This window comes from Pezoporus flaviventris, unplaced genomic scaffold (genome assembly GCF_033815535.1).
Source record: "Pezoporus flaviventris isolate CSIRO_AGI_PZ_B2104156 unplaced genomic scaffold, CSIRO_AGI_Pfla_v1 ptg000001l, whole genome shotgun sequence".
Lineage (NCBI taxonomy): Eukaryota > Metazoa > Chordata > Aves > Psittaciformes > Psittacidae > Pezoporus > Pezoporus flaviventris.
In genome coordinates this window covers 56,156,931-56,169,033 of record NW_026892549.1, presented here as the reverse complement: position 1 = coordinate 56,169,033, position 12,103 = coordinate 56,156,931, and the positions used below count along the sequence as shown (strand labels likewise).

Below are 12,103 nucleotides of genomic sequence, written 5' to 3'. Positions count from 1 at the left end.
AGAATCCCTGGTTTGGGTTGGAAGGGACCTTGAAGTTCATCCAGTTCTATGGGCAGGGGCACCTTCCACTAGAGCAGTTTGCTCCAAGCCCCATCCTACCTGGCCTTTGGTTGGACGTTTATGGGTTGAGGTGTTTATTAACTGCAACCATTATAGCCCAGGGGAACACAGAAGCTCCTTTAACAGCGTCTATTTTAACGGGTTCCCAAACGCAATGTAACCACACGCCAGGTAATTGTTATGCACTGCCAGCACACTGAGCGTCCCACCAGCCCATTAGAACAGGAAGAGTCCCTTGAAAAGCGAAACTTCCCACCTGGGCTGCACAAATCACTGCTACCTGCTCCTGCCCAAGCACCCACAGACAAAATCAACTTCATCCACCCAGATCCCTCTAATGCCAAACAAGGGCGAGCTCTGCTCCTGCCCGGGTACGAGGCATCCCGAAGCCTTGCGGCTTGACATGGCAAACCGAGAGCAGACAGCGTGAGCAGAGGAGAAAGAAAAGGAGCTGCAGGGAGTAACGAAGGGGGACGCGGCTCCCGCCGGCGATGCTCCTTACAGCTGAAGAAGCTCTTAGCACGGAGGTAGTCGGCGCTGAGCCGCAGGAGCTGATCCAGCTCGGCCACCACCTCCTCGGAGAAGGGCAGCAGCCGCTCCAGCTCCCGCTTCGGCCGGGACCGCCCGCACAAAGCCTTGGTAGAGCCGCGTTACCGGTCGGGCCTCCCGCACCGGCACCGCTTTCTTCCGCTTGCACTCCGCGTACATGGAAGGGTCGAGAGCGCTGCAACTGCTGCATCCCAACCAGCACGGGCCCGGAGCTGAAACGGGCCCGCATCTCTCCCTGCCCAGCGAGAGGAGGGGCCGGGGTGGGGGGAGATGATGATGACGGAGGGGGTAAGGACCTCAGAGCAGCTTCCAGTGTCTGAAGGGGGCTACAAGGATGCTGGGAAGGGACTCTACATCTGGGGCTGCAGCAATAGGACGAGAGGTGGTGGGTTCAGATAGAAACAGGGGAAGTTCAGGTTGGAGATAAGGAAGAAGCTCTTCCCTGTGAGGGTGCTGAGGTGCTGGCACAGGGTGCCCAGAGAAGCTGTGGCTGCTCCAACCCTGGCAGTGTTCTAGGCCGGGTTGGACACAGGGGCTTGGAGCAACCTGCTCTAGTGGAAGGTGTCCCTGCCCATGGCAGGGGGTTGGAACTGGATGAGCTTGAGGTCCTTTCCAACCCAAGCCATTCTGCGGTTCCATGATGGGGTCAGGCTCAGTGCTCCCAGCATGGACACTGGGGTTTGGGTCAGGGTCTGGCCCGGGAAGGGGGTCACCGTCCTGCAGGCAGTGCTGTGGGACAGTGAGGCTCAGGGTCCAGCTATCGACCCGCTGTGACACTGCTCGGGGTGCTGCCATGGTGTGCAAGTCAAGGAGCTGATACCTGCCATCAGACCCAGGTAACAGAGACAAGAGGCAGGGCTGGATGCTCCAGTGCTCAGGTCTTTCTCTTGGGTGTCTATGAGGAGGGGCCAGAGCTCTTTTCATCCCCTCCCCATCTCCCTGCTAACACCCCGATACTGCCCCACGTTTGACAATGCTCCCTTCCCAGAGCAGTGAACAATGCAATGGGCTGGGCTGGGCTGGGCATGCACCACCAGAGACTACGCCAGGTCCTGTCCCAGCCCTGTGGGCACAGAAGCACACTGGGGCGTGCGAGGTCAGGAGCTGGTCACACCAGGATCTCTTCGGGGGCAGCACCATGGGGTCCCTGCCACCCCGCTCCTTTGGGATCCCTGACCACAGGCCCTGACAACCTAATCAGCTCCTTGTGGCCAGGCATAGGGGAATGGAGACTGGGATCTGAGCCCCAGGCAGCAAAAAGTCACCCTTGGCCAGGTCAAGGTGAGCAGGGGGCAGGACGTTGGGATGTGCCTGGGCAGAGTAGCTCTCCCAAAGTAGATACTGAAGGAGCCCAGGCAGAGATAATCATGTTTCCCAGCTGTATTTGCCACTGCAGAGCTCCTCTCAGGCCACCCGCTTCTCCAGCAGCACCAGCACGAGCGCCGAGCCTTGCTTTGCCTCCTCCAGGAGCCCAGAGACCTTCTGTGACATCTGCATGGTGAGGAAGAAGGCCCACCATTCACCACCGTGTCCCACAGGGCAAAACAGCCAACCCCCATCCACCCCATGCATTCCGCTGGGGGCAAAGGGAGCGGGTACCCAGGCATGAGGACTCCCAGGGGCTTCCTCTCCACCTCTGCCCCACCTCATCCCCACCACCATGGCCCCGGCTCACTGCAAGCCTGAACTCCTCATCCGTTATGTCTTTGAGGTTGATCATGACATTGAAGTAAGCTCCGAACACAGCTGCTTCCAGCATTTTGGCTCCCACCTAGGAAAGAGGCTTGCGAGGAGCTCTCCTGCTGGATCAGAGTCCCACCACATGGTCCTGCAGCAGGGCAGATGTGTTTGCTGCAGGACTCCCACCCCACACTTTCCAATATGCTCTTTTCAGCAGTGGGAACCATTCCACTGCCTGGAATGCCCCATCCCTGGCAGTGTTCAAGGCCAGGTTGGACACAGGGGCTTGGAGCAACCTGCTCTAGTGGAAGGTGTCCCTGCCCGCGGCAGGGAATTGGAACCGGATGAGCTTTGAGGTCCCTTCCAACCCAAACCATTCCATGATTCTACGATTCACGGCATTGCCACAGAGGTTGGAAAACTTAGGCAAGGGATTGTAGATGTCAACTCTTGTAACTAGGGTTGCAAGCTGCCATAAAGTTAGTGGGTGAGAACCACTGGGCTGTTAGGGAAACCTGGATGGAGAGATGCACCCTGGAGGTCAGGACACAATGGGAGCCCGTGCAGGGAAAAGCAGGGAGCTCGGCAGCCTCCAAAGCCCCAGCCAGGGCAGCAGGTGAGCACAGGGCTGTACCTGGATGTCGGACCTGCAGGCCAGGTTGCAGTGATGGGCCAGCTCCTTCAGAGCAGGCCAGAGCCCGCTCACCTTCTCTGCCAGGGCACAGGGCACCCTCACGGCTGTCTTCAGCCCCTCCTGCATGGCAGCCGTGCGCCTGGCAAGGGGGACATGAGCACTGCGTGGCCGTGCTCCCCCCGGCTGCCTGTCCCCACCAGCACTGCTCACCTCTCCTGCTCCTCAGGGGTGCTTCTGGGCAGCTTCACAGCCTCCTGCAGGCAAAGAAAAGCAGGTTTGCTGCCATTCACTCTCAGACCCTTGCGTGCCCCGTGCTGGGGGCCAGGGCAGACCCAGGAGCTCCCATGCTCTTGTAAACCTCCTGTAGGTGATGCATAGAGACCTCAGAGCAGCTTCCAGTATCTGAAGGGGGCCTACAGGGATGCTGGAGAGGGACTCTTCATCAGGGACTGTAGTGATAGCACAAGGGGTGATGGGTTCAAACTGAAACAGGGCAAGTTCAGGTTGGAGATAAGGCAGAAGTTCTTTACTGTGAGGGTGCTGAGGCGCTGGCACAGGGTGCCCAGAGAAGCTGAGAATGCTCCATCCCTGGCGGTGTTCAAGGCCAGGCTGGACAGAGCCTTGGTTGACATGGTTTAGTGTGAGGTGTCCCTGCCCATGGCAGGGGGTTGGAACTAGTTGACCTTAAGGTCCTTTCCAACCCAAACCATTCTATTCTTCTATGCCCTTTCCCTGGCCCTGTCTTGGACCAAGGTCACAGCCCCTTTCCTAAGGGCACCAGGGAGCAGCAGTGCTGGTCCCCCTCCACTCCCCACATGATACCTGCTGTCGACCTTACCATGTAGCTGCTGAAGGCGCGGGAGTCAGCGTCCACCATCACCAGCAGCTCATCCATGGCCTGGTGGAAGGTGGGGATCAACTTCCTCATGATGGGGTCCAGCGCCTCAAACTGCCTCTTCCCATAGCTCATCAGCCCCCCCATGCATGCCAGCGCTGCTCCCTGTGAGGACATGGAGTTAAATCCTCCATCAGGACACATCATCCGCCACTGCAGTCGTGTCAGCTCCCCTTGAGGGCTCGGCACAGCCAGGGGACCCCATCCCAGCATGGGGCACGCACCAGGGCACCCGCGGCTGCAGACACAGAGCCTCCTCCCGGTGCTGCTGATCTCCCACCAACCGCTCGCACAAAGGCACCCAGAGGCTTGGCCGCCAGCCCTCCATCACCAGCCTCTCCTGCCTGCACCAGGTACCTGCAGCACAGCAGGCCTGCGGGTCAGAGCCCCCACCACAACCACCACCCAGTCCCTTCTCCAACAGGTTTTCATCCACCCTCTTGAAACCTGCTCCTGCTGCCTCGCCAGAGACACCTGGAGTCCCCCCCTTGGCATGTCCACAACCATCAGCGCTGGGGAGCAAGGACCACCCCACGCCTGCACAGCGCCCCTCAGAGATGCTCAGGGAAGCTGAGTGCAGGCGCCTCTCCCAAAGTAAGCTGAAGGGAAGACATAGGCAGCAGGATCCCCTCTATCCAGGTAGGGATGGGCACCGTGATGAGAAGCAGGATGGGGATCCCTACTCGATGATGCGCTCCCGGGGGTGAAACGGAGACAGGGAGTCAAGGCCCAGCCGGCTGACCACCTGCAAGGAACAGCACTGCCACGTCAGTCCCGTTGCATCCTCATTCCCTGTTCTTGATTAACCATGGGTGATCCCGCCCTAGACAGAGTTACTGGGGCCATCACCCCAGGCAGCACCAGCCCAGCCCAGCCCAGCCCAGCCCAGATGGCTGCAAACAACAGGGAGCAGCACCAGTAAATCATTAGCTTGCTCTTATCTAGCAACTTCCCCACAGGGTGGAAAAGTCCCTCCCTCCTGCAGCTGAAAAGCAGAGCCTGTCTGTTCATTCCCAGCTTATGCTGGTCCTGGGGCAGCTTCCTGTAATGCCACACACTGTCCCTGAGCTCTTTGGGGGGTCTTCTTCCCCTCCTGGCCTCCATGCAGGCAAGATGGGGAGCTGCTGCCCACACACTGTCCTCACAGGATAGGCTCTCTGCTCCCTAGAGCATCTCAGCATCCTCTTATCCTCCTCACTGTGCCCTTACAGCTTGCCAAGAACCATCCCTGTAGACAAGTGTCATGCCTGGAGGCTGCCGTGGTCGCAAATCTCTGCTCAGGGCCACTTTAGGAGGCTGGGCATGAGTTCCTGTCATGATCCCACCCTCGTCTGGGTACCAGGAAGAGCCACATTACCATCCTGATCTTCTGCTCCTCCTCTAGGATGAAGAGGTTTTCCTTCTTCATGTAAAACTCGGCTGCGTCCAGCAAGGCCTTCTTGGGGACAAGCCCCACCAGCTGGGACCCCACCACAGGGAGATTCAGTGCCTGTGGCAGACATCAGAAACGCGACTGTCCCGAGAGTTACCTGCTCTGTCACCACCATCACCCCAGCCTTCTGGTCCTCATCCCTTCCCGGGACCTGAAGAGCTCATGGAAAAGCCCTCCGTGGAGGAGCTGAGGCAAGGCACTGAGCTCATGTGGGTTTCATGCCATTCAGTGCTCTGCCCAGCTTGGCTGAGCCAAGTGTGAGGTAAAGCAGAGCCTGACTTTGGCATGGGGAGAAAAGCCTGGAGGGAGACATCCTCTGCAAAGCCCCTTTTGAAACAATCACGGTGCGCTGACCCACCTTGGCATCTCGGCACACCTCCTCATAGATGGCATGGAGCGGTGTGGTCTCAAAGTCCAGCAGGTTCGTTGAAACCTGGGCTATATTCTCCTCCTCCAGATACCAGCCGATGCCCTGCACCTTCTTCAAGCGCCCAGGCTGCCAAGAACTTCCATGGTCAAGGCATGGCCCGGGAGGACCAGGGGCAAACTGCTCCCAGTGCGCTGATGGCACGGGGGTACCTGGTCAGTGCCGCGCCCCTGCTCACGGATGTTGAGGGCAATGCGATGAGCCAGCTCCTTCGTGCACAGCAGGTTGATGTTGTACGCAATAAGGAAGGTCCGGGCACCCGTGACAGTGGCTCCCCACCGGGAGACAAAGGTTGGGGGCCCAAAATCAGGAGCCCACTCCGGTTTTGCAAGCTGGGAAGGAGGAAGTAGGGAGAGGGCATGGGCTGGCACTGCCGAGGGATGGGCATCCCCCTCCCCAGCTGATACCTGCCACAACCACCTCCATGGTCAGCAGCACCACAAGGGCTCCACCAGCTCCTTGTAGTGCGAAGGGACCCTGCCAGCCCCAGCACCCTCCCTGAAACTGGGGAGATGCAGCTCTGCTCTGCCCAGTACTGTCACCTTCTCAGGGAGTGCCTCATACTCCCCAGCGCGAATGGTGGGCAGAGCTTTTCTGCTCTCCTCCCGTGCTGCCTCTCCATAGAGGTAAACTGCAACAGAGAGCTGGGGGTGAGCACAGCCAGGTAAGGGTTGGTCATCATCTAGCAGGGTCCAGTTTGGACCATTTGGAAGCAAACCCCATTTGGTCAATCATGTGCAGTTTGTCCATATCTGGAAGTGTGCAGTGGTGGGACCCCACTCACCGGGCACCCCCAGCTCCTCTGCCAAGCGCTGCCCAAAGACATGGGCACAGGTAATGCACTCCTCCATGCTGACATTCATCACAGGCACGAAGGGGCAGACATCCAGGGCCCCCATGCGAGGGTGTTCACCTGGAGACAGGGCAGATATGAGGATGGGAGCTGGGAAAATGAAGACAAGGAGGGAAGACAGCCTTTTTTCCCAGCTTCTTGCAGACTGGGCACTGGTGCTGCAAGGAAAGTTGAGGCAGCGCTGTCTGCTCCAGCTCATGGACAGAAGTGATTCAGCCTCTTTGGGCTGGGAGGATGAGGAGGGGTCTTATCACCACCACCATCCCTCCACCGCAGCTTGCTGCATGCTGTGCTTGGCCACCCCCAAGCTCACCTTTGTGCCGGCTCATGTCAATTAGCTGCCCCGCCACATGGGCTGCGTTCAGTGCCCCTTCGACAACGGCCTTGGGGGTACCCACGAAGGTGTAGACGGTGCGGTTGGTGGAGGCTCCAGCATCCACGTCCAGCAGCACACAGCCCGGTGTGTGAGAGATGGCCTGTGCCAGCGCATCGATCACCTGCAGGGCAGTGGAGGGGAGCTGAGATGGATGCACCCCCACCACAAAGCCTGGGGCTGGGGATGACCCCATCTATGATCAGTGGGAATGCAGCCCTGCACTGCAGAGGATGCAGGATCCAAGGGCACCATCATGACATTCTCACCCAGGGGGCTTGAGACACCCCTGGCTCCCAGGAAGCCCCAAACCCACCACAGTTTAAAGCAGCTTCCAACAAACTTGTTGAAGACCAACAAGAAATCTGGAAAGGGGCTTTTGACAAGGGCAAGGGGGCTTTAAATTGAAAGTTAGATTCAGATTAAATATTCCCTGTGAGGGTGCTGAGGCGCTGGCACAGGGTGCCCAGAGAAGCTGTGGCTGCCCCATCCCTGGCAGTGTTCAAGGCCAGGTTGGCCACAGGGCTTGGAGCAACCTGCTCTAGTGAAAGGTGTCCATGCCCATGGCAGGGAGATGGAGCTAGATAAGCTTTAAGGTCTCTTCCAACACAAACCCAGTCTGGGATTCTAAGGTGGGAGAGAGACACCCGGCTGCTACTGCATGTCAGAGACATCATCACAAATTGCTGTTCCTGAGGATGCCATCCCCTGCCAGCTTCAAAACAGATTTTGGTCTGCAAAGCCTGTTCCCTGGGGGAAGAAGTGGTTTTACTGATATCTGGTGGTTGCTGAATTCGCTGCCCTCAGCAGGGACAAAGTTCAGCCCAGGGCCAATGGCCAGCACAAAGTCCATTAACCCACACTTTGTGTTTTGGGACAATAACCGCAAGCAATACTTCTTGAAGGCGGACCACCCCAAACCCTAGTGCTACAGCAACCTGCAGGCAGTGAGGAGGGGGAGGTCTGAGCCCCCAGTTCTCACCCAGATATCAAAAGGGAGTAGGGGCTGGCTGCCTTTAGGTATCTTCAGCCATCAGCACCCCAACATCACCCACCCCACAGCCCTTCTGTGTGCTCACTCACCTCTTTGTTATTCCCCTCTGAGAAGTTGGGGACACACTCCACCAGCTTGGCCATGGTACCAGGGTCTGCCTGTGGCCCCTGGCTCAGCTTCTTGTGTCCTGTGGGCTTGTCTGTCCAGATTGTCCCACTGTGGAATAAAAGGGTTCCCAGCACCCAACCAGTTGTCTCTTCACCAAGCCAGGGTTTCTCATTAACTGCATTGATCTGTGGCCAGAAAAGGGTCTTGTATAAACAATGTGGTCACTGCTCTGTGACTGGAGCAGCTCCAGGCTCAAGGGTAATGAGTGCTCACCAGCACCAGCCTAGACCACTAATTACCAACAAGCACTTACTAATTGCTATGAGAAGGTCATACCACATGATGGAAAACATCTGCTGCACTGAGCGTTATGCTGTAGCTATTGGAGGGGGCAGCCTGGTCCTGGCCAAAGCACACAGCAAGAGGACCACCAGTACTGCATGGTGATGTGATTAGGGACAGATGCTCCACAGCCCCCCCGTGTGGGCACAGGGGCAGCAGATAAAATCTGTCGCTGTGAGCAGGATTCGAACCTGCGCAGGGAAACCCTATTGGATTTCGAGTCCAACGCCTTCACCCCTCGGCCATCACAGCCCCAGCCCTGGGCACCCCGGGGGGGGGGGCAGCCCCATCCACCGGGCATCCCCTGCTCCCTCCAGGCACCCCGGTGTCCTAGGAAGTGGGGAAGGCTCCGGGGTGTCCGGTGCATCCCGGCTCAGACCCCATCCCCGCTCTGCTGCTGGGGCTGGGACAGGGCCCGTCCCCAAACAGTATCTGGGGGACCCCGGGGTCCCTGGGCACAGCGACCCCCTAGCACCCGGGTACCGGCACAGGGAGGGGATGCCCGTGCAGCTGCGCACCCCGGCTCGTTGGTCTAGGGGGCATGATTCTCGCTTAGGGTGCGAGAGATCCCGGGATCAACTCCCAGATGAGCCCTGCTTTTGGGCACAGCCGAGCCGATGCTGCCCGGCACAGCTGGACAGGAGATGAGGCCTCCCCAGCTCTGCAGTTCCTGCCAACACCAACACTGGCCCCACAAGCACCCTGCGGAAGGGACACGAGGTGCCCTTGCACCCTGCAGCACCCAGGCAGTGCAGGAAAAGACCCGGGAGCAGTTCTCCATGGGCTGCTGGGGCCGGGAAGCAACCCCAGGCCTCTTTGGGGTATGAAGTGTGGGGGGCTCTAACAGCCAAGGGGTCTGGGCAGGCAAAAGGAGGTGGAGATGCTGGGAGTTGAACCCAGGGCCTCTTACATGCAAAGCAAGCGCTCTCCCGCTGAGCTACATCCCCTCTGCAGGGGCAGCTCTGCCCACCTGCACAGGTGCCCTCACCCCCCACCGCTGCCCCACTGACACCGCTCCCCCTGCTCTGCCCCAGCGCCCTCCCCACAAAAACGCACCTCAGGGCAGCTCCCGTCTGCTCTGCGCTGCCCGGGGCCGCTCCAAAGGCCCTTTCCCACCCCGGGCTCCGTCTGTCTCCTGCCCGCAGCCCCGCACCGCCTTCTGCCGCCTCTTGGGCTCCAGCCCCAGCACGGGGACCTGCCCACACCACGACCAGGCACCAACACCCCAGTGCTGGGCAGGGACCACTGCCATTGCTCACTGGGTTAACCTGCCCTGCTTAATGCCAAGGTCCTCCCACCAAGGTGTGGGGTGGCTACCCAAAAGCAGGGCTCGTCCGGGAGTTGAACCCGGGACCTCTCGCACCCAAAGCGAGAATCATACCCCTAGACCAACGAGCCGGGGTGCTGCACCCCATCGCACCCCATCGCACCCCAGCTTCTGCGACCCACACACCTTTGGGAGTTTGGGGTGCGGTGGGGCAGTGCTTTTCCTTTGGCACGATGTGGGAGCAGGGAGGTTCCTGCGGCTCTGGCTGCTCCATGGACCAGCAGCTGGAGGTGGCTCTGGCACGTCAGTGCCCAGCATCTCCCACTCTGCCATCTCCAGGGCTGCTCTCACTGTGCCACGCTGGGCACAGAGCTGCTGCCGCCGAGCTGCATTGCCACCGCCATGCCTGCACCAAGCCCCGCAGGCCCAAGCAGAGCTGCCCACCGGGGGTATCACCCGGTCCGTGTCCCGTCCCTCATGGGCTGTGCCTGGCAGTGGGTAGCCAAAAGCAGGGGGCCTCGTGTCCCTTCCGCAGGGTGCTTGTGGGGCCAGCGTTGGTGTTGGCAGGAGCTGCACAGCTGGGGAGGCCTCATCTCCTGTCCAGCTGTGCCGGGCAGCATCGGCCCGGCTGTGCCCAAAAGCAGGGCTCGTCCGGGAGTTGAACCCGGGACCTCTCGCACCCTAAGCGAGAATCATACCCCTAGACCAACGAGCCGGGGTGCGCAGCTGCACGGGCATCCCCTCCCGATGGGGGTTGCGGTGTGCCCAGGGACCCCTAGTATACCCCTTGCTGTGTCTGCAATGGTCCCAGTGTTAGCGTAAGAACTGACACATAACCACCGGAATGGTTATATGAGGTGCTTTATTGCAGCGCTGGGAAACCAGGGGCACGCGCCCAAATCTGGCTTCGACCCGTCACATCGCGTTCTCAATTTATACACCCTAATTTCGTAACTAATACATATGCATCAAGGATTACTTCATTAGTCCATTACGACATCAGCCTCTTCTGCGCTTGCGCAGCCCCCTCTGGTGGTCGTCCCGATGAAGTAAGGAGTCTTCCTCAGATGAAGTAAGGAGTCTTCCTCCCCTTACTCTTTTCACCTTTCTGTTCTTTGGACAGGCCCCAACCATTATGTGGATGTCAGCATTCTCACTTCCTCGCTTGGCTTGTCCTTTTATGTTGCAATGATTTCACAAAGCTACCGATATTGCAGAGATGAAATTTTCTGCTGCTTAAGATACATGGTTTCCATTTCTAGACAAAGCTTCCTTGTAAGCAGTACAAAAAGTATGAATGTCTGTTTTATCAAGACGCACAGTTAGACAAAGCTTCCTTGTTCTAAACTACAAGGTCTTAGGCCAGATATCCTGTGTCCTTCTCGTTGTTATGTTAGTTTCTACTGCTGAGGATACCACAGCAAAGTTACAACACTCTTTTAATATACAGAAGTCTACTATTGATTCAAAAACTTTTCAAATATAGTCATTTCTCTCGCTCTATATAATTATTTTAACGTAAAATTTCACTCTTTTTCTAACACCAGGGCAGGAGGTACACAGGCATCCCACCGGGTTTTCCTGCTTTTGCAGTCCCAGGAAGGTAGGAGCGGCATGAGGGAGGGTGCGTCCCAAAAAGGAAATCAGGCAAATCCACCGGGAGGTCTGCCTGGAAGAGCAAGGAGCTCCTGGACAATCTCCAATTCAAAAAGGAGGCCTACAGAGGGTGGAAGGAAGGACAGATTGCCTCAGATTAATATAGAAATACTGTCCAAGCATCTAGGGATGTAGTCAGGAAAACTAAAGCCCTGAATGAACTGAATCTGGTCAGGGACATGAAGGGCTATAAGGAAAGCTTCCATAGGTATATTAGCGATAAAAAGAAGACCAGGGAAAAACTGACGGACACGGGAGTCCTGGTTACCCAGCATGAGGCATTTAACAGCTCATATACTGAGGTCTTTTACCCCTGGGGCCCCGGCCCCAGCACCCCGGTGCCGGCACGGTGGGGGGGCTGCCCGTACAGCCGAGCACCTTGGCTCGTTGGTCTAGGGGTATGATTCTCGCTTAGGGTGCGAGAGGTCCCGGGTTCAAATCCCGGACGAGCCCTGCTTTTGGGTACCCCACAGCCTGTGGGGACAGGGCACAGACGGGGTCATATCCCCGGTGGGCTGCTCTGCTGGGGGCTGCATCCAGAAAAATATGTCCCCTCTCTGCCTCAGACCACCCCACTCCCCCAGGCCCCTTGTCAGCCAAGGGGCACCCGCGGTCACCCAGAGCCTCCAAAGCTCCAAACCCCACACTCAGCAGCTCTGGTGAGTAGAAGAAGGAAGCAGCAAGGAATTTTCAGGGACTGACAAGGAGCCAGGTCACAGGGGCACATTGGTTTTGAGGGATGCCGCATGGAGGAATACGGTTTGGAGATGCTGCAAATCACTGGGCATTTCAACCTCTATATGTCTGAAGAGGAGGACAAACTCTGGGGTTGA

General features: G+C 58.2%; 1 protein-coding gene and 5 non-coding genes across 7 annotated transcripts; 1 reads left to right on the top strand and 5 right to left on the bottom strand.

Annotated features, from left to right (window-relative positions):
- Positions 1-1,974: 1,974 nt before the first annotated feature.
- Positions 1,975-8,170, bottom strand: LOC133272136 (formimidoyltransferase-cyclodeaminase-like). 2 transcript variants are annotated; one of them, XM_061458882.1, is made up of 14 exons: positions 7,987-8,170; positions 6,844-7,027; positions 6,462-6,590; positions 6,220-6,308; positions 5,830-6,009; positions 5,609-5,746; positions 5,176-5,307; positions 4,502-4,563; positions 4,043-4,175; positions 3,762-3,923; positions 3,134-3,177; positions 2,996-3,062; positions 2,285-2,380; positions 1,975-2,100 (listed from the first exon to the last, which is right to left on the bottom strand). In XM_061458882.1, exons 1-14 carry the CDS (start codon positions 8,038-8,040, stop codon positions 2,014-2,016), a joined length of 1,557 nt encoding a protein of 518 aa, XP_061314866.1. In that variant the 5' UTR covers positions 8,041-8,170; the 3' UTR covers positions 1,975-2,013. The 2 variants fall into 2 exon arrangements, with proteins under 2 accessions (XP_061314866.1, XP_061314857.1); XM_061458873.1 differs by having other exon boundaries at positions 2,924-3,062; positions 7,987-8,169.
- A 347-nt stretch (positions 8,171-8,517) lies between these two features.
- Positions 8,518-8,599, bottom strand: TRNAS-CGA (transfer RNA serine (anticodon CGA)). Its single transcript has one exon. It is a non-coding gene; the product is annotated as a tRNA-Ser (tRNA).
- Positions 8,600-9,222: 623 nt separating this feature from the next.
- Positions 9,223-9,294, bottom strand: TRNAA-UGC (transfer RNA alanine (anticodon UGC)). The gene has a single exon. It is a non-coding gene; the product is annotated as a tRNA-Ala (tRNA).
- A 379-nt stretch (positions 9,295-9,673) lies between these two features.
- TRNAP-UGG (transfer RNA proline (anticodon UGG)) lies at positions 9,674-9,745 on the bottom strand. Its single transcript has one exon. It is a non-coding gene; the product is annotated as a tRNA-Pro (tRNA).
- Positions 9,746-10,257: 512 nt separating this feature from the next.
- TRNAP-AGG (transfer RNA proline (anticodon AGG)) lies at positions 10,258-10,329 on the bottom strand. The gene has a single exon. It is a non-coding gene; the product is annotated as a tRNA-Pro (tRNA).
- Positions 10,330-11,651: 1,322 nt separating this feature from the next.
- Positions 11,652-11,723, top strand: TRNAP-AGG (transfer RNA proline (anticodon AGG)). Its single transcript has one exon. It is a non-coding gene; the product is annotated as a tRNA-Pro (tRNA).
- The last annotated feature ends 380 nt before the right edge of the window (positions 11,724-12,103 follow it).